The sequence below is a fragment of the Euphorbia lathyris genome, chromosome 1 (assembly GCF_963576675.1).
Source record: "Euphorbia lathyris chromosome 1, ddEupLath1.1, whole genome shotgun sequence".
Lineage (NCBI taxonomy): Eukaryota > Viridiplantae > Streptophyta > Magnoliopsida > Malpighiales > Euphorbiaceae > Euphorbia > Euphorbia lathyris.
This window is the reverse complement of record NC_088910.1, coordinates 65454593-65476136: the sequence shown is the minus strand read 5'-3', so window position 1 is coordinate 65476136 and position 21544 is coordinate 65454593. Positions and strand designations below refer to the sequence as shown.

At 38.3% G+C, this 21544-nt stretch overlaps 1 protein-coding gene across 1 annotated transcript; it reads left to right on the top strand.

The window, feature by feature from the left end:
- Window positions 1–1931: 1931 nt before the first annotated feature.
- On the top strand, window positions 1932–21067 carry LOC136235908 (ABC transporter G family member 7). The gene is made up of 12 exons (XM_066025997.1): window positions 1932–2284; window positions 2564–2754; window positions 2856–3006; window positions 7939–8071; window positions 8890–9091; window positions 10454–10730; window positions 11213–11344; window positions 11803–12023; window positions 19507–19719; window positions 19819–19903; window positions 20148–20421; window positions 20523–21067. Exons 1-12 carry the CDS (start codon window positions 2006–2008, stop codon window positions 20531–20533), a joined length of 2169 nt encoding a protein of 722 aa, XP_065882069.1. The 5' UTR covers window positions 1932–2005; the 3' UTR covers window positions 20534–21067.
- Window positions 21068–21544: the final 477 nt, after the last annotated feature.

The window sequence follows — 21544 nt, the reverse complement described above, 5'->3', positions numbered from 1 at the left end:
TTTTATGACGAAAAATGCAAAATTCCCCAATTTTTTGTGACAAAAAATACAAAATCGTCATGAAAAATATGTATTATTTTCATGAGTTCTTTGATAAAAAAACATAAATTTTAATGTTTCCGACTCGTAATCGTCCATTTTCGTGGTTCAGGTTGTTACACATCAATTATTTTCATAATTTCAATTATTGTTTTTCGGGTTTATGATTTTGGAGAGAGAATTTTTAGTTTTTGATCAAAATTATGAGAAGGGCAAAAAAGTCCAAATGAAGGCGGTGATAGTAATTTGAGTGCGGTATTTAGCTGCTCACGAGAAAAGAGGAGAAGAAAATGAAGTGGGTTAATACACATATTTGCCCCTGTATTATCACAGAAAAACAGATATGCCCTTATATCAAATAAACCCACAAAACTATCCCTAAATTTTCCACAAACCTGCAATTATACCCTAATCTAACAGATTTGCTTATTTGGGACAAACACCGTTTACACTTTCTCTCTCTAAACCTCTTTCTCTTTCACGCTCTCTCTCTCAACCTTTTTCTATCTCTTTTTGTTAATTCATTACCAGCTACCATTGACGCAAACCCATAGCTTAATTGATACATACACCTATAGCAAATCAGCCACTCGATTTCACACCCAGCTCCTTCATAACCACTACTCTTCCCCTCAAAAGAAACATTGCACTTACTGATCATTGCCCGTTCTTACATCCTCTTATAATTTAACATATTTTATCAAGTCAATTTGACCATTAAGATCATCAAACATTATATTTGTTTCTTTTAGTCGCCAATGGCTGCAAAAATATCCCAGAACTACAAATTGCATTAAGTTTATTGACATTAATTGGTTCTATTCTAAGTGCAAGTGTTGTTCCTTGATTGATTCTATGAAGATGACTAGCAAATCCAAAGGGATGATTTCTATTCTTATAATATGCTATACTCCATAAGATAATTTTGAAAACAATGGTAAATCATCCACATTTGAGAGGCAAAGAACTTGTACAACAGACAAAGCACTCAAAGAAAATTAATTTCAAACACATATGATATGATGTTACCCATGCAAAATATGAATAAGAAGCAGAAATTACTAGAGCCTAAAAGTGAGAAGGAAGAAAACTGGACAAAGCCCCAACATCAGGGAAACCACAATCGAGACCGTCCTGATGTGTAAATCCCACTTCCAGTCCAACATTGCTGAAGTTCTCTGTGCAGTCAATTGAAGCTCTATATTCTCTCAATTGAGAGAACGATATATGAGAAGAAGAGAAGAAGACTGACTTGTAGAGACATCAAATTGGAAGCTGCCGGAAGCCGGAGAGACCAGTCAACACGACCTTCCCCGTTGCAAGCCACACCTTCAAAAGAACTGCCACAAGGACCAGACGTTTGAATTCCACAAGGGTCAAGGGAGGTTTTGATTTGGAGTAGGAGTTGGAGTTCTGTAACAGAGGAGAAGGATAGAGAGAGAAAAGAGGAGAGAGATAGGAGGTGGAAGAGTAGAAGATGCATGTTTAGGTGGAAGGAAAGTGAAGATGCACGCCGTTTGTGCCAAATAATTAGTTCTGTTAGATTAGGGTATAATTGCAGGTTTGTGAAAAATTCAGGGATAATTTTGTGGGTTTATTTGATATAAGGACATATCTGTTTTTCCGTGATAATACATGGGCAAATATGTGTATTAACCCAAATGAAGTTGCGCCTTATCGTTAAGCTGGACACGCGTCCTTGATTCCCTGCCCAAAAATCTAAAACTGCCATTGAAAATTTTAACAACCAAAATCAAGTTTGATTTTCCGCAAAAAGATAGATAATTAATGACACAGAACGATACCGTGTGATGCCATAATCCTGTAACACGACGTCGCGTCCTCATCCTAGAAAATAAAATAAAATAAAATAAAAAATATTTTAACAAGCATTTTCTACTAGCTCTTTCTCAGCTTCAGTTCAGGACTAGGTGTAGGAGGTTGAAGATAGAAGGGGAACCGGAATATGGCTCATTTAGGCGGGAAAATGGTGGGTCAGGTAGTGAAATTCAGCGGAAACAGTTTTGGTCAGGTACTGGCTGCGGCCGCGGTTTCACTGCTGCTCCGATTTTTTTCGGGGCCGGGACCTGCTCTATTACCAGAAGACGAGTTTGATGAGGATGAGAAGAATGGTGTTGCCGGAGACGCTGAAGCTGGCGAAGCTCCGAACTCTGGGAAAGTTGTTCCGGTTACAATCAGTTGGAGCAACATAATGTGTTCTCTCTCTGATAAATCCAATAAGCGTGTGAGTAGCTTTTTTCCCCCTTTATAATTCATCTAGGAGAGATTTCGTGATTCGATGCTTCCCTTCAAGTTGTAGCTGGATGATTAGAAGATGGATAAATAAATTGGTTAACCAATATAAAATAGTGATTCTCTACTAGCCCAATGGTCTAGTTGGCTTAGCTGATGAAAGCAGAAATTATGGGAGCAAAGTTTTGCAACCAGAACCAGAATATCACCGAGTATCGTTTTGCAATTCCTAGGGCAGAGAATTATAAATATAATGGTGAATTATCTGTAGGTGCGGTTTCTGCTGAGAAATGTAAGTGGAGAAGCCAAGCCTGGAAGATTGCTTGCAATTATGGGGCCGTCGGGATCAGGAAAAACGACGTTACTCAATGTTCTGGCAGGACAGTTGAAGGCATCACCCCAGCTGCATTTGTCTGGTCTTTTGGAGGTCAACGGGAGATCTAGTTCAAATCGAGCTTACAAGTACTCTTTCGTGGATACTGAGGCTATGGTTTTAAATGCTTTTAGTTAGTAGACTGCGTTGTTATGAAAATGATGTTAGTAATGTCTATTGTTATTTGCAGGTTTGCTTATGTGAGACAGGAAGATCTTTTCTTCTCTCAGCTTTCAGTGAGGGAGACACTGTCTCTTGCTGCTGAACTTCAACTTCCGGAAATATGTTCTCTTGAAGAAAGAGATGAGTATGTGAGCAATTTGTTATTCAAGTTAGGCCTGGTAAGTGGAATATCTGGGTTTTGATGTCAGCTAGTAAATTGAATGGAGAACATTTTGACATAAGTTTTAATTCCAAGTTGTCGTAATGCCTTGAATCAGTATATCATGTTTCCTATTCGGAATAGTATTGTGTTTCAGATTTCTACTTGGATTCGGAATCGTGGGGACATTGTGGGAGCATGGGTTCCTAGTTGGATTAGGATCATGGGTTCCTAGTAGGATTAAGTTAGATCGGGTATTATAAATACCCCATTATGTAAACCTAATCCTGTAATCTGTTTTTTCTGCATCATAATAAATACTATTTTCCTTCTGCCCCGTGGACTAGCCAAGCCAACACAACGTTGGTGAACCATGTAAATCTGTGTTTTTCGATTGTTTATTATTTATCTTTCGTTAATTCTGCATAACAAACTGGTATTAGAGCTTTCGATTTCCGATCGGAGTTTTGTTTTCTGGAGAGAAAGATGTCTGCGATGAACGTGAAAATCGAAAAGTTTACTGGGAGAAATAGTTTTAGTCTATGGCAGATCAAGATGTGGGCTTTGTTAAAACAACAAGGTCTGTGGACGCCGTTGAAGAAGGCAACGGGAGAAGTCACTATTGAGATGACGATTCTGGAAGAAAAGACACATTCGACAATTATGTTGTGCCTCGCAGATGACGTCATCACTGAGGTCTCAGACGAAGAGACTGCTGTCGGTCTGTGGATGAAGTTAGAGAGCTTATACATGACGAAATCTCTAACGAATAAACTTCTTCTGAAACGTCTGTTTGGCCTGCGAACGCAGGAGGGTACACAACTCAGGGATCATTTAGATCAATTGAAGACATTATTACTAGAATTACGTAATATTGATGTGAAAATTGAAGATGAAGATGCTGCTTTGATTCTGTTGGTGTCTTTACCGCTTTCATATGAGAATTTTGTTCAATCATTTATTGTTGGTAAAGATTCCGTGACTCTGGAAGAAGTTAGGTCGTCTCTTCATAGCAGGGAGTTGCACCATAAGGCGAACAATACAGGTACGGATAATCAGGCATCTGGACTGTTTGCTAGCAGCAGTAAGGGAAAGGGTAACAGTGGAAAAAAGAAGTCTAAGAAGCCATTCTCAAAGGGTCCCAAGCCAGACGACACCTGTAACTACTGTAAGGAGAAAGGACATTGGAAAACTGATTGTCCAAAGAAGAAGAAGAAATCAAAAAATCAACTAGGTTCTGCTGCTGTAGCAGATGGTGACACCAGCTCTGAAAACGATATTGCTTTAGTAGCTGATGGACACACTCATCACTCTGATGTGCGAGTTCTTGATTCTAGAGCATCTTATCATATTTGTCCAAGGAGAGAGTGGTTTTCAACTTATAAGCAGGTAGATGGAGGTAGTATTTCAATGGCTAATAGTCATGTCTGCAAGGCAGTTGGAATAGGCTTGATCAAGTTAAGGACACATGATGGCAAGTTCTGCACGTTGAACGAAGTCAGACATGTTCCATTAATGACGAAGAATCTGATATCTCTGAGTCTGCTAGACAGCAGGGGTCTTAGTTGGTCAGGAAAAGATGGAGTTCTACATGTCTGTAAAGGTTCTTATGTTATTCTGAAAGGTGTGAAGCATGATACTTTGTATTTCTTGCAAGGTTCTATTGTTACAAGTTCAGCTAATGCTGCATCGTCAGAGATTGACCAGGAAGATATGACAAAACTATGACATATGAGACTTGGTCATATGGGCGAAAGAGGGATGCATATTCTATCAAATGATGATCTTCTTGGTGGTCATAAAATCAAGAGTCTGGAGTTTTGTGAACACTGTGTCTTTGGGAAACTACATGATGGCAAGTTTCCCAAAGCTATTCACATAACAAAAGACACACTTGATTACATCCACTCTGATTGTTGGGGTCCATCTCGAGTTGAGTCTTTGAGAGGTCATAGATATTTTGTGTCTCTGATTGATGATTATTCAAGGATGACTTCGGTCATCATGATGAAGCATAAAAGGGAAGCTTTCAAGAATTTCAAGCAGTGGAGAGCATTGGTGGAAAACCAAACAGGAAAGAAGATAAAGAGGTTGCGAACTGATAATGGTATGGAATTCCGCTCGTCTGAGTTTGATCAGTTCTGTAAGGATGAAGGGATTGCTCGACATCACATAGCCAGGAATACACCGCAACAGAATGAGGTAGTTGAACGAATGAACCAGACATTACTGGAGAGGGCGAGGTGCATGCTCTCTAACGCTGGGTTACATAGAAGATTCTGGGCTGAAGCAGTGAACACAGCATGTTATCTGATTAACCGCGGACCACACAACGACATACAGCTCAAGACGCCTACAGAAATGTGGTCAGGAAAGGTTGCTGATTACTCAAATTTGAAAGCTTTTGGGTGCACAGTTTACTATCATGTTAATGAGGGTAAGCTAGAGCCATGAGCCAAGAAGGGAGTGTTCGTAGGCTATGGAGATGGAGTTAAAGGCTTCAGGATCTGGTCTCCATAAGAGAAAAGGGTCATTCTGAGTAGAAATGTAGTCTTTGACGAAAATTCTGTGCTTAGACCCATTGTGAAGCCTACAACTGCAACAGAAACTGATAGCATTGATAAACAGGTGGAGCTTCAAGTCATACAGAGTGAGAGTGGCTTGAAGGAACAAGAGTTAGAAGCAGAAATAGAGCTACCAAAATCTACATCATTAGTTTCTCAACCATCTGAAGCTACACATCGTAGCTTAGCTCAAGATCGACCAAGGAGGGTTGGAGTTGGGCCACCTAAGAGGTATGGTTTTGAGGCCATGGTGGGCTATGCACTACAGGTTGCTGAAGAGGTGGACACTCGTAAACCATCAACTTACAAAGAAGCTGTTTTAGGCACCAATTCTGAGAAATGGCTTGCTGCTATGGGAGATGAGATGGAGTCCCTTCACAAGAATCAGACATGGGAGTTAGTCTCACCACCTCCAGGGAGAGATTATAACTTGCAAGTGGGTTCTCAAGATGAAGGAAGGGATATCACCAGCAGAGGGAGTCAAGTATAAGGCTAGAGTTGTTGCTAGAGGCTTCAATAAGAGAGAGGGAGTAAATTATAATGAGATATTCTAACCAGTAGTCAGACACACCTCTATTAGAGTGTTGCTAGCTATAGTTACACATCAGGATTTAGAGCTTGAACAACTTGATGTAAAGACAACCTTTCTGCATGGAGATTTGGAGGAAGATATATACATGACCCAACCAGATGGTTTCCAGATTCCTGGAAAGGAGAATTATGTTTGCAAGTTGAAGAAGTCCTTGTATGGACTTAAGCAGTCTCCCAGGCAGTGGTATAAGAGGTTTGACAGCTACATGATGCAGCTGAGCTACACCAGGAGCCTATATGATTGTTGTGTCTATTACAATAAACTGGAAGATGAGTCTTTTATCTATCTGGTGTTGTATGTAGATGACATGTTGATAGCTGCAAGGAAGAAGCACGACATTTAGAAGTTGAAGGGTCTTCTCAGCGCAGAGTTCGAGATGAAGGATTTGGGTGCAGCTCGGAAAATTCTGGGAATAGAGATTTACAGGGACAGAAGCAAAAAGAAACTTTTTCTGTCACAGAAGGGCTATATTCAGAAGATCTTGTCAAGATTTGGCATGTCTACCGCAAAGCCCATAGATACTCCTAGTGCTGCAAGTGCACATCTGTCTATTGCTTTTGCACCTAAGTCGGCTGAAGAGAAGAAGTACATGTCTTGAGTTCCCTATGCTAGTGCAGTAGGAAGCTTGATGTATGCAATGGTCTGCACAAGACCTGATCTTGCACAGTCTGTTAGTGTTGTTAGCAGGTTTATGGGTGAATCTGGCAAGGAGCATTGGCAAGCTGTGAAGAGGATCTTTCGGTACCTAAAAGGTACATCTGACATTGGTCTCATTTATGGAGGTGATACGGAGTGTTTGGTGACAGGTTTTTCAAACTTTGATTATACTGGAGATGTTGACAGTAGAAGATGTTTTCACTCTTGGCGGTTCAGTTGTCAGTTGGAAAGCTACTTTGCAGCCTACAATGACTTTGTCTACTACAGAAGCAGAGTATATGGCACTAACTGAAGCTGCTAAGGAGGGGATTTGGCTTAAAGGAATGGTTAGTGATCTTGGACTACATCATGATCAGGCTACAGTGTATTGTGACAGTTTGAGTGCAATATGTTTAGCCAAGGACCAGGTTCATCATGAGAGGACAAAGCATATAGATGTGAGGTATCATTTTCTGAGAAGTGAGAAGAGGGTAAAAGTGAAGAAGGTTGGCACTGCCGACAATCCTGCTGACATGTTTACCAAGCCCGTTTCACAGAGCAAGTTTCAGCACTGTTTGGACTTGCTAAACATCAGAGATTACTAGTTGCCTGTGGGCAACTCTGAGGCAGAGGGAGAAGTCTATTCATATGGCATTGTCATGGGTGCATCTGTTATGAGGAGGATTCAAGTCAAGGTGGAGATTCGATCGGAAACCGGGGTTCCTAGTTGGATTAGGATCATAGGTTCCTAGTAGGATTAGGTTAGATTGGGTATTATAAATACTCCATCATGTAAGCCTAATCATGTAATCTGTTTTTTTTTCTGCCTCCTAATAAATACTATTCTCCTTCTACCCATGGACTAGCCAACACAACGTTGGTGAACCACGTAAATCTATGTTTTTCGATTATTTATTATTTATCTTTCGTTAATTCCGCATAACACAAGTGTTTGTGCTTGTACTCAACATATCTGAGCTAATACATAGATTGGTCTCTTTTCTTTGATCATTGCATTAAATATAATAACACCTTGTAGTTTAATGTGGCAAAGTCATGTGCAATATTCATCTCTTAATCGTTTTCATTATTATTTTATATAATAAATAATTTCTGATTGAATTTCTGTCTATGAATTGTTTTTCCTCCTTGTTTAAAGGTCAGTTGTGCTGATTCCATTGTTGGTGATGCAAAAGTTCGTGGAATAAGTGGCGGTGAAAAAAAACGATTATCACTAGCGTGTGAACTGATTGCAAGTCCATCTGTCATATTTGCAGATGAACCAACAACTGGTGTGTTTTCTGCTTCTACGCTTGTCCTCACTGGCTTTGTTTTCATAGGGTGCATTCAATCTGGCTGTTACTAAGTTAGAGGGGTTCTTTTTAAACAAATATTTTGTGCACTTAGTTACATGCTTGTTTCATTCCGAAATCTGCTTTTCTATTACTAGCAATAATTATTAAAAAAAAATGTTGTTGCACAACAATTTTTGCATTAAAATGATATAATCACAAATCACATTGTCATATTCATTTCTAGTCTCCATCTGATGCTTTCCAATTACCAAAAAAAGAAGAAGCATGATATGGATTTTCCACTTCATGTATCATATGGTTCAAGTAGCAAACTAAGAAGCCAGCATAAATGCTTTTCCATGTTTACATTTCAGTGATACATAATCAATTAGTGACAATGCATGAATCAAATAATTTAGACACATTTTTTCAAGCTTGTAGAGTTAAGGAAGTGTAGTTTGGAGACTGCCGAGTTGTACTCCAAGTTTGTTAGTAGCTGAAATAAAAAGAATGCCCTTGTTAGATCTTGACAATAAGATCTAATCCTCCATATTGATGTTTACATTCTGAATTCCTTAACGAAAGCTTATCTGGTTGGCTAGAAATAGAATCTTGATTTACCTTATAATTTTCTGTTGCATTATTCTTATTGTATTACAATGTGATTGGGTTCACTCAAATTTGAAAATAACTAAGAAGGGTGGATTATTCAGCTCTTAGTCATGCTGCTTTGTATGCCAGAGTCTTGTTGACTCCATCTATCATAATTGAAATTTTGTTAAATTGTCAATCCACTGATACACAATCTTTTCTAGGGCTTGATGCTTTCCAAGCAGAGAGAGTAATGGAAACTCTCCGACAGCTTGCACAGGATGGACATACTGTAATTTGCTCCATTCACCAACCTAGAAGTTCAGTATACAGTAAATTTGACGACATTGTTTTACTATCAGAAGGTGCACTTGTTTATGCTGGTCCTGCACATGAAGAACCACTGGCATACTTCTCAAAATTTGGGTTAGCCAGACATTGCCTTCATTTCTTTAACTGTCTATTTGCTACTACAGTGGATATACATGGTTGTTCCATTCTCAAGATCCTTCTTATATATGATATCTTTGTAGACTAGAATTGAAGGTGACATTAGAGCTCAGGATACCCACTAAGCTTTCAGTAAAAAATCTAGAGCTCTAAGAATTGAAGAAGCAGGCACATGGAGTGCATATACTTTTACTTGATAGTTGTTCGTGTGGAACTGACACTTCTCATCTGTATATACTCTTTATTTTCAGAAGATCATTGCCAGATTTCAATATTGAATGGAACTTTTCTAGCATCTGTAATTGTTGAAAATTTTAGTTGACTTTCGACCTCCTACTTCATATAATTGGATCACAAGTTCTAAATAATATGCTGAGTAACATATCTGCAAAAGAAAGACTTCCAGGTTTCCAGCATGCACCATTTGCTTCTAAGTTTATAGTATGCCAATCTGAATGTGGTCTTGACAAGCTGTTGTTTTACGTTGGTGGCATTGTACAGATGTCCTGTTAAATATGCTCCTCTTTCTGTGGTGTATGACCCCAGGTTCCATTATGCACAATTTATAACTCAGTTACTATATATTGATCTGGCGGTGGTGTTGGCAGGCCTTTTTTTTATTTTATTCTTGGTGACAATTTATAGCTGTCCTTGTTGAATGTGCCTCCTCTATCTATGGTGTATGACTTTGTTACTTGAGTTTCAATATGATAGAAGGGAATACTCGGAATAAAGGCCTTGTGCTGGATACTTTATCCCATGGCCTCGTGTTTGGAATGTTTATTCTAGAAAGAAAAGAAGGGCACGCATGTATAGGTGGCTGAGCTTGAGTTTTCAGTTATTTCTTGGAGTATGAGTACGATAGTTATTTAAGGGAGAGTGTAGCATGGTGGAGCAGCTTTTGGATTTGGATTTTTTTTTGGGGGGTCTCGGAGCTTTGAGCTGAGATAAAAGGAAATATTCCTGCGCTGTGTTTGTTTGCTTTCCTTGATTGCTATTTTCATCTTTGGATCCGTCTTTGAATATCATTTCAATGAAGTTTTTCTCTTGCATATTTTGTGTGTTTGTGAGTGTATTTTTATCAAAATAAACTGTTACTAATTGCTTAAAATAACAAATAACAATTTATTATGTCCAAGGGTGTTTACCTTTGAATTGTCTCGCTTTGGAAATATGTTGATTTTGAAATTCTTTGATTAACTAGTTCAGAACTTGTCTTTATGCATGAAAGTAATCATTGCTTGTGTAAATAACTGATGAGAACGTCAATAAAATTTAGCTGATATTATGGTTGTAATTTTCAAAAGCATTTAAGAAATTGTGGATTTGGTTCAACAGGTATCGTTGTCCAGATCATGTGAATCCTGCTGAGTTTTTTGCTGATCTCATATCCATTGACTACAGTTCTGCTGAAAGTGTATATTCTTCACAGAAAAGGATAGATGGCCTTGTTGAATCATTTTCACAACAGCTATCAACAGTGCTTTATGCAACTCCACTTACCAGAAGAACGGGGTTCGAGAATGGCATGAAGTTAAGAAAAACAACAGTTGTAAAGAGGAAAGATTCCTGGTGGAGGCAGTTCTCGTTGCTTCTTAAACGTGCATGGATGCAAGTTGGTTTTTATTTTTACTATTTCTCTTTCAATATATCCGAATATTTTCTCATTTAATGACAGTGATTTGATGCAACCATTCCCAAAGTTAAAGAAGAAAAGCAAGGTCTTCTCAAATAGCTGGGATGGAAATCCTCAACAAAGGACATTGTCTATTTTGCTTTCCTATGTGTTTATTCTTGTCATCTTCTTTCCAGTTAGCCAAACAGAAAATTCCAGGAGCAAATTCCTTTATCCTTTGACCAATTTTTTTATGACCAGTTCACAACTTTGGGCTAGCATGATAGGTTGACAATTACAGAAATATTAACGATGCATAAAATTTTATAGCCTAGTCGTAAAATGTATATTGGAAATAATGATACAAAATAGATAGTCAACCTGCTTTTTTAATCAGGTTCGAGGTAACATCTTTCAATTCACTACAACTTCATATATTGTTTTTTCTTAAAACTTATTGGCACCTTTGAATGAACTACTAGGCTTCTCGAGATGGTCCAACAAATAAAGTTAGGGCAAGAATGTCAATTGCATCAGCTATAATATTTGGGTCAGTTTTCTGGAGACTGGGAAGGTCTCAGACATCAATACAAGACAGGATGGGATTGCTTCAGGTATATTGCTATGTCATTGATTTCGTCATTCAAATGTTTCGTCTAGGATAATTCATGCAAAAGTTTTGACTCTGAGTTGTATTAAACTAGATCATACATACCTATGTTCGCAGAAACAGAAATTATTGAACAGGTGTAAGTCATAAAATACTGGTTGGTGTCTGCTTGTGTGGTTTGTGATTACTATCTTTATATTGTCTCTAGAGATTTATTTTGGCATACAACTGATCTATAAATGAGGGGCATTGAGTATCGCTGATTCTTTGTAGCTAGACTACGATTATGTGTTTACTAACTCATCATCATGTTTGCTGTTGTTGGTTTTCAAGTTATTGATACATCGAATTATAAAGTATAGATTTTTTACTTTTTTTTTTAATAAGTTTGTGCCATTATAATCTCCAAACTTTAATGAAAATATCTCCAGTTTTCCATAATTCTACTTTGGTCTACTGCAGGTTGCAGCAATAAACACAGCAATGGCTGCTCTCACAAAAACTGTGGGTGTGTTTCCCAAAGAACGTTCAATAGTAGATAGAGAGCTTGCTAAGGGGTCTTATGCATTGGGTCCTTATCTTCTCTCCAAATTGATAGCTGAGATTCCTGTTGGTGCAGCATTTCCATTAATCTTTGGCACTGTACTATATCCCATGGCACGTCTCCATCCTACTTTGTCCAGGTTTGTTGGGCTTATGTTTTTATTTTTGACAAATAGGTTGAAATCCGTTCATATTGGTGTAGTACTTCGTATGATTATGGTCTATGCTAATAACTCTCTTGCCCTTTGATATAACTACTGCTTGTCTAAAAGGGGGCATTATATGATTTTCTTTGAAACTGATACAGACCGGGTTAGGGTGATAATTTTCAATCGTAAATTATCAAAGATATTCTCAAGCTAAACTTGAATGAGTTGTGAAACTCCCAAGATTCACGAGCTAAATCCGTAGGAATTGAAAAATCCCCGTTGTTAAAGGGATGAATCTTAACAAAGGTTTCAAAGAGAAATTTATATTTGATTGATAAAAAGTTGATTCATTACAAAGAAAGAGATGAATTTATATCATCTTCTAACCTAAAGACAAAATTACATAAAAGCTCAATACACAAATAATTAAAGAGATAGGGTCAAGGAGTAAAATCGGATAAGTGTAAGGGGTGGCAAGCTTGTAAATAAGCGAAGGGTAGGAGTTGTAAATAAGGGGTGACAAACTTGTAATTAGGAGAAAGCTAGAGAAAGGGGAAGAATCGACTTGTATGACTTTTTAAAAAAGTCCATATGAAGTGTGGGTTTCTCACACGGTGTGTGAGCTTCATTTAGGAAGATCTAGTGAGTGTTTTAAAATCCACACAACGTGTGGGTTTGGTTCTGGAAATCAACTGGTGTCTTTAAAATTCCACACGGAGTGTGGGTTTTCCACGCGACTTGTGGGATTCATTTTTCACATGTCACTTTCCCTTTGGTATCGCTCGCCCGTTGGGCTTGGCTCCTCTCACCACTCGTTTCCACCATTCGGTCGACACGATGCCCTCATCATACACTCCCTCTTGAAAAGAACTTGACTCAAGTTACTTATTGAGTATGAAGAAACTCGTTGATCTTGACGGATTGAAAGCTTTCAAATCGAACAAAGATTGTTCGAAATGAATTCATGAAGCCCATTCCACAAGCTTCCGGATTCACCTTCTTCACAAGAGCTTCCCCCCATATTTCAACTTGTGACTCGCTCCGGTTCTCATCCTCATTGTTATTCCCCTTCCACTTTGCACTGGCATCAAATGAGATATCTCCGCGAAGCTTGTCGAACCACTCCCCAGCAATATCTTGCATACTCTTCCAAATTCCCACGACATGTTGAACGAACCAACCCCGGACCTTCTCGGTCTCCACTTCATTAACTTGAAGACTAACCACATATTTCCTCCGCTCATAGCCGACCTGAAATGGAATTTTCCAACTACACATATCAACCCAATTCGGGGCAATTCCTTGAGCACTCTTCAAAACCCCAACATGACCTTGAGTTGAATATCCCCAGACTTCTCTATTACTCACTTCACTAACCCGGATGTTATGCTCAACCTCTTCTCGCCAATTGCCAACATCAAATGGAATATCCCGACACTTGTCAACCCACTTCATAGTGATCCCATGAACACTTGTATAAGCTTCTCCCTTATATTGAGTTGACAATTTTAAGACTTCTAGATTCGCCTCTTCACTAACTTGGACACTATCTTGCAACTCTTGAATCTTTGATGCCATTCCCATTCACCAAATGCTTCAAGAAGTTCACACTCTTCGCCACAAGGTTACATCTCATAGACCTCTCATAGAGTTGATGCTTCCTCAACAAACACAACATAGATCCCAACACATATATTTCAACAAAACACAAAACAATAAGTTCAGATTTTACCAAGTGGGAAACTTGATTCATTTGCATCACGCATGTGCTAGGAATCTCGGGTCTTCTTAAAGGCGTCACAAGGTCTTCTTCATTCTTCTCTTTAAAGCTCAATATACCATGAGGAAGAGTTTGTACACGATCTCCGGGATCCCATGCAATATCATGCGGTATCTTTCTCAAAGGTGGAAGCCCTCGAGGTTGCTCTTTGAAAGACACGTACTTGTCACCTTCGGACATTGGTTCTACTTCCTCATTTTCAAAATTGCTCTTTCCTTAACTTCATTATTCTTTTTGGATCCGACTTCATCATGAGAGCAGCTAGGTAAACAATCCCCGGGATCCAAGTGAATGTGATGGGGTATCTTTTCCTAAGGCGGAAGCTCTTGAGGCTTCTCTTGTAAGGTAGGTCCCTTACATATTTGAAAATTGGCTTAACTCCCCTTAGATTAGTATCCACCATTGTACCCATGCATTCGTTCACAATCAACTCCCGAGTTGGACAAGACTCAAGGTGGCCTTCTTCTCAACAGACGAACTCTTCAAGGGTGTAAGGATATAGTTGATTCCGTCTTTACGTATGGTGTAGGTGTTTCTTCTTCCCGCATGAGAGACATCACAATCAAATATCCATGGCCTTCCCAGGAGCAAGTGGTAAGCATCCATCTATACAACATTACACATAACTTAATCTCGATAAGCTTCAATGGTGAAAGAAACCTTACATCGGTGAGTAACTCGAAACTTTTCCACCTCATTGACCTAACCAATGCGGTAAGGTCTAGGATGTGGCTCAGGAACCAAACCAAACTTGCTCAAGGTGGCTCGACTAATGATATATTCACTTGGCTTCCTCCATCGACTATCATCTCACATTTCTTCCCAAGAACTAAACACCGAGTTCTAAATAATTGATGTCGTGGGTCATGCTTCTCTTCACTAGACCTTAGCACCCTCGTCACCAAATAAACAATACGCTCATCGTCATCATCACCATCACCTTCATAGGTATCTTTGTTTTGGCTTCACTCAGCGTCCTCCTATCCATCATCATAATGGAATCTATCTTCATCATCTTCATAAGTAACACCGCTTCGATTCCACTCAATGTTCTGAAGCTCATCCTCATCATGATAGAACCTATCTTTGCCATATTCATAGGTGACCTCGTGTTGGTTCCACTCAACGTTCCGAAACTCAACCTCATCATGGTAAATTTCATCATCTTCATCATAATCAAATTCATTTGCATCATGATAAAATTCACCATCCTCACATAAATCATTCCTGGAACCGTTCTTTCTCTCTCTTCAATCCCATTTCCGAACTCACTCTCATCATAGTCAAGTTCATAATTGCTTTCTAGCTCATTCTCGGAATGACTCTCCTTTTTATCAATCACCTCTTCGAGTTCATCTTCTTCATGATCATTTCAAATTCGTTACTCTCTTCTTCAACCCATTCTCGCTTCCCATGACCTATCGCTTCCATCCGCTCCTCCCCATAGTTCAAGTCAGTTACTCCATTTGCCAAGTTGTCCAACCTAAATGACATGCTACATCCTAGCATTGTTGACCCACCAACATCTCCCATCACCATTGCCATCAACCTCCACACATTGCGTGATTTTATCATTCTCCTCAAAGAGATTATCAAGACCAAAATCACTATCCACTTCTTCAAGATTAAGACTCTTACCTTTTTTAAATATACAAGTGAAAGTTTGCCTAAGGGGCATTTCATCAATAGTGTGCACCCTTTTCAATTTGAGCTTCCTCAATGTTTCCACATACTCACGCTCCTTCCTCATTCATACATGAATTCAAATTCTCATTCACAATTTTGTTACCCACAAACTCACAATGAGAATTTAAATCATCATTAACGATACAAACATCCAACTTCTCACTAGTAATGATTACCCATAACTCCATTATGAGAAATTGAAAATTTAGGATTTACCTCTTGAATGTGTAATAGAGGAAAGATTGATGGTGAATCTTTAGGAGGCAACATTGGGTCTTCTTCTTTTCTTCTATGGTGATCTCTAAGGCGTCGTCATCGGGTGTTTCGGGTTCCCTTTTGTAATCTTTCCATGTTTTCTCTCGTCTTTCTCACTATCTCGGTAAACTCCCAGTCTAGCTCCCTTATTTTGGCTTGCCAATCTTCAAAACTCTTGTCTGCAACTTCCATCCATTCTTGTGGTAGCCTCAGTTGAACCATTGCCAAAAGAAGTATAGAGCGTTAGGAAAACGATTGATTCTGATGCCAACTGATACGGATCGAGTTAGAGTGATAATTTTTAATCGTAAATTATCAAAGTTATTCTCAGGCTAAACCTGAAGGAGGTGTGAAATCCCCAAGATTCACGAGCTAAACCCATATGAATTGAAAAATTCCCATTGTCGAAGATATGAACCTTAACAAAGCTCTCAAAGAGAAATTTATATTTGATTGAGGGATAAGGTGCAAAAATACCCCTAAAGTTTACAGTCAGGAGCAATTTTACCCTTAACATCTAAAATGGTGCAATTTTACTCTAACGTTGGCAGCTAAGAGCAATTTTACCCCTAATGTTGACAAGTTGGGTCGATTTGAGAAATTATTCATCAAACTGTCTTTTCAGTCATGAATCTTGTCATATACGCTTCACACATATGTGTCATTTTATCACTCATTAATAACAAATCACAAACATTGATTAGACGTGAAATTTTTTATAATTTTTTTTTTTTAAAATATACTGTTTTTTGTACGAGTTGGACAAAAAGATTTCAAATATTTCGCCAAATTTATAAACATTAATCTCCAATTCTATTATTAAATTACAGAAAATATGAAATATTTTTTTTTAGAACCAACTGGTATGCAATTGGTGCAGGATAAGGAACAAAATACATTTGTTTTATAATAATGTTTGAAACTGACCCAACTTGCGAACGTTAGGGGTAAAATTGTTAGAGGTAAAATTGCTCCAGGCTGCCATCATTAGGGTAATATTACACTATTTTAGACATTAGGGGTAAAATTGCTCTGGTTGTAAACGTTAGGGATATAATTGCACCTTATCCCATTTGATTGATAAAAAGTTGATTCATTACTGAGAAAGAGATGAATTTTATATCATCTTCTAACCTAAAGACAAAATTACATAAAAGCCACAAATAATTAAATAGATAGGGTTAAGGGGTAAAATGGGATAAGTACAAGTGGTGTCAAGCTTGTAAATAAGCTAAGGGTAGGAGTTATAAATAAATGGTGACAAACTTGTAATTAGGAGAAAGCTGGAGAAAGGGAAAGGGTTGACTTGTATAGCCTTTTTAAAAATTCCACACGGCATGTGCGCTTCATTTAGGAAGATGTGAGTGTTCTAAACTCCACACGGAATGTGAGTTTGGTTCTGAAAATCAACTCACGTCATTAAAATTCCACGAGGTGTGGGATCTATTTTTCACATGAATTTCCTTCACTTTCCTTTGGTGTGTCACCCCTTTAACTTGGCTCCTCCCACCACTAGTTTCCACCATTTGGTCTACACGATGCCCCTATCAGAAACACAATTCTTTGGGGTTTGATTGTTTTAGCCTTGATTTAGTTTTCTTGGGTTTGGTTTTTAATCTTCGGTGGGTCTAAGATGTGTTACGATTGCTCACATCAATAGGTGTAGGCACTAGATTATCAGCACTAATGGCATTTGTTACCATGGAACTGTTTTAGGCATAAAGGTTAGGGAATTGACTAATCCGTTGTGCCAAAGCAGGGAGATGTGGTAGTCAACTAGGAAATAATCCGGTTGTGGGGGATTGTGAATCCTTGTAAGGGACTTGGCCAATAGCCCTCCAATTTCGAAGGCGGATTCAAATGATGAATTTGAGAGTTTTAGGCATCCTGATCTACCTGGTCTGTGGACCGGAATCCTACTAATTTATATTTTCACCAATCTATATATTTCAGTATTAATTTTTGGTCATCTACATCATTTTATTTTAAAAAATAAGCACCCTAGTATCCGAAGAAGGAGAAATAATAAACATACTACTAACAACAATAATTCCTAAAGAAATGGAAGAAGGAATCTAATCGATCACTCTACCATAAATGAAACATTCAGATACCTTTATGTTCATACCCAAAAATACATAAAATTTGCTATGCAAACTCGGTACATCAATATAGAGGTAACAGCTAAATGGTGGAACTGAATGAAGCCAATTTCATCCAAACTTGAACCTTTTGAAGTCTAAAGTTGGGTATTGCTTCCTAATCCCTCCTGATCAAAAGCAAAAGGAGTTGAAGTCTAAAGTTGATCAGTTTAAAGGCTGGTTATCATGATTGTGGCAAAATAAACCCTCTAATTCCCTCATTTCTCCAGGGAAATTGAAAGATAAGTGCAGGAAAATCAAGCTGGAAGATAAAGATGGATGCATGCCCTTGGGGATAGGTGGCGGATAGCCATGCTCCTATCAAGCTTGGTTGTGCATCAATCCTAATTGGAAAACTTCGTTTCTGCATGTCTTGGAATGAAATTTGACCCATTTTTCCATATTTTTTTTCAAACACTAAAATCTCCAAAAAGCAATGGAGGAGAGGAACTCAAAGAAACAAGATTCGAAGAGTTCAAAATGAAACTCTAAAATCTATATCTTGGTTTTGGTCGATATTGAAGATGAACAAGCTTGAATGTTGAGATCCAGTGGCAAAAGGGTTCTTTCTATGGGTTTTGGTTGGGTCTTTTTATAAGTTTCCGTTACTTATTATCTTGGTTACTGCACGTGGGTTTTGCAATTAAAGATTAATTCATTGATCCTTAGAAATTAAATTAGAGAGAGAACCATGTACTAGGGTATCATCCTCCTCGTTAACTTCTAAAACGAGGGTATTTATTTGAGAATATTACTTTGGAATCTTTCAATGGGCTGTGCCAGGAACCCAAATAGCAATGTAACAGTAACTCCCAATGAAGAACTTAAAATGCAAAACAATAATAAAATACTCAATGAGAGAAATGGATGAACTTTATTACCGAGAGTAATGACATGAAAGCAAGGCACAAGAAAGGCAATGGCTTGAGAACAATTCCCTAACTCCACAAGGATGGAACATCCCCTCTCTACTCACTTATGAGCTCAGCCTCTGCTAGAGCAGATAAAACAAAACTTGCCAAAATATATTTCTTTCTACCCTACATCACAAACACTACCCAACTATATATACCAACCCAAGAAGCTCTCAGTAGGTACTCTTCCTTCTCCCAGTGTAGACTTTCCAAACCTTAGGACCCTCCTTCCTGGGCTGAAGTAACTCATCAGAGGTCTCATCCCTAGGCCCAACTATTGGATCTTTATCAGGCTGAAATGCGAAAATGCCCTTGACTGAAACACTCAGAACAGATTAAGAATGGGTAGGCAACTATAGGGATAGCTTTCTGCCTGAATCCATTGGCTCTGATGATTGATATGCATTTTTTTTGGTTTACTTGGTAACCTCAACCATTTTGATTCATTAGTAGGCATTAGTGTTCTCTTATCTCAATAATTTCCTGGTTGGAATAGATTTTGGTTTCAGTTGGTATGTCCCATGTTAATCATTGCTAGTTATGTGAGACGTTGAGGGTTTATCTTTATTTTATCTTATGTTTTTTTACTGTTGAGGTAGTCAAACCAATCGTTCAAAACTTTATCTAAGTTGGGAGGGAAATCTTTTCTTATTCCAGTTCTAATGTCTGAAGTTACTGAATTATAATTGGTGGTATAGATTTGGGAAGTTCTGTGGAATTGTGACTGCGGAATCATTTGCTGCATCTGCAATGGGCCTGACTGTGGGAGCTATGGTTTCAACCTCTGAAGCAGCTATGGCAGTAGGACCATCTCTTATGACAGTTTTTATTGTATTCGGTGGATATTATGTAAATGCAGATAACACACCAATTATTTTCCAATGGATACCTCGTGTTTCCTTGATTAGATGGTAAACTTATTCTTATACTGATTTCAAATCTTCCTTTCCATTTGGTCTTACATGAAGACTAGTTTCTCAATTTTTTTTCTGTAACATCTCACTTCTCAGGGCATTCCAAGGGCTGTGCATCAATGAATTCAGAGGGCTTGAATTTGACCATCAACATTCCTTTGATATTGAATCCGGTGACCAGGTAAAACTTAGATTATAGCAGAATAGTTTTTCCGTATCGGTGCATGAAGAGATCAGAGAGCATATTTTTATATTTATGTTTAGAAGTTCGTAAGAAGGAATGCCAGTTAGAAATTTGATGTTAACAGGAAAAGTAATGAAAATTTACAGTAAAAAATAGCTAGCTCAATCAAATGATTTGTTTGAAACAAGTTGAGCCTTTTGTTCCTGGATTTGACAGTTGGTTTTAAATTTTGACCGTGCAGGCACTCGAGCGGCTCTCCTTCGGAAGAAGCAACATCAATGAGACTGTGATAGCTCAAAGTAGAATTTTATTATTTTGGTATTGCACTACTTACCTTGTTCTCGAGAAAAACAAGCCCAGATACCAACAGCTAGAGCCACCACAAATTCAACCACAGCTACAGCTTGAGACTTTGGATTCTGACCAAGTCAAGCAACTAGAACTCAATCCTCCTCCACCCGAACAAGATGAATCAAGCCTGCAACTTGACCAAATACAACCATTTATCTTGGAAGGTTTGTAATTATTATTTTTATTTGGACAAAAGATTTGTAATTGTTTAGAATTAATAAATATCATTATGAAATTTGTGTCTTCGTTGATTTATCTCATACAGGTACTAATTAAAAGGAGATAGATGTCTTTGCAATAAAGGAGCGGATCGCCTTTTTCTGAGTTTATGATCTGTTCTTATATAACTTGACTACAATTAACTTCGGAATTTACTTAACAGCTACAAACTTTTCTAATGTTCCCATGCCATCATCACATTATAATATATCTTGAGGTACCTCTTGGTGGTTTCGAGTTCTTGTACCTCGAGAATAGACAAACAGTAGTAGACTTCCACTTATGCCCGATCAGTGCTCTTGTTACAATTTTAACATCCTCAAACACCGGTGAGGTCCCATGGAGGTCTTTCTATACTTGTGCAAAATTTTTGGGTTCAAGTGCACGATTTATGAGCTGGATTTTACTCGGAAGTGGTTGGGTAGGCATGTTGGCGTTTTCATTTGATATAATTCCAAGAATAAATGGCCCTTGGAACGCCCATATATGAGACTTAAGGATTTGCGTTGATATTAATCAGCCATTAAAGGCATGGTGGGGACTGGATTACTTGCTTATTTAAATATGAGAAACTCCCTTGTTTTTGCTTTATCTGTGATCTGATAGGCTTATATAGTCAGACACTATGACAAGAAATTCCAATTATCTAAAGTGGAAATTACTAGATCATGGTATGTTACTCTTGTAGCACTTACTATACGAATTCTTACGCTGGGAGGGAAACTCTGGCTGTGTGAGGATAATGATAAGAGAGTTGAAGGGCAGCTTGAACAGATGGGTGCAGAGAAGAGACCCAGGAACCTCATGATTCTCACCAAGAGTTTTGGAGCTAGCACGATAGACAAGGGGCAATCTCCTTTACAGGACCAAAATACGACTGTCACTAAGCAACGTAGTGTCCCTAGAACATAAATATCTAGATTTAACTCTGGATACTGACATGTTCTCAATTGAGAATGCTATAGAGGTGTTAGGGAATCTTGATAATTTCTCCAAAGAGATGAATCATAACACTTGAAGAGAATAAAATCCAAAACCAAACGTTTTCCAGAAGGTGAAGGAAGAAGA

Excerpts from the sequence above, each read along its gene's own strand:
- LOC136235908 (XM_066025997.1), top strand. The coding sequence starts at position 2,006 with ATGGCTCATTTAGGCGGGAAAATGGTGGGTCAGGTAGTGAAATTCAGC. Across the intron at positions 11,345-11,802 it reads ACAGGATGGGATTGCTTCAG|GTTGCAGCAATAAACACAGC; the intron begins GTATATTGCTAT and ends GGTCTACTGCAG. Across the intron at positions 19,904-20,147 it reads ATATTGAATCCGGTGACCAG|GCACTCGAGCGGCTCTCCTT; the intron begins GTAAAACTTAGA and ends TTGACCGTGCAG.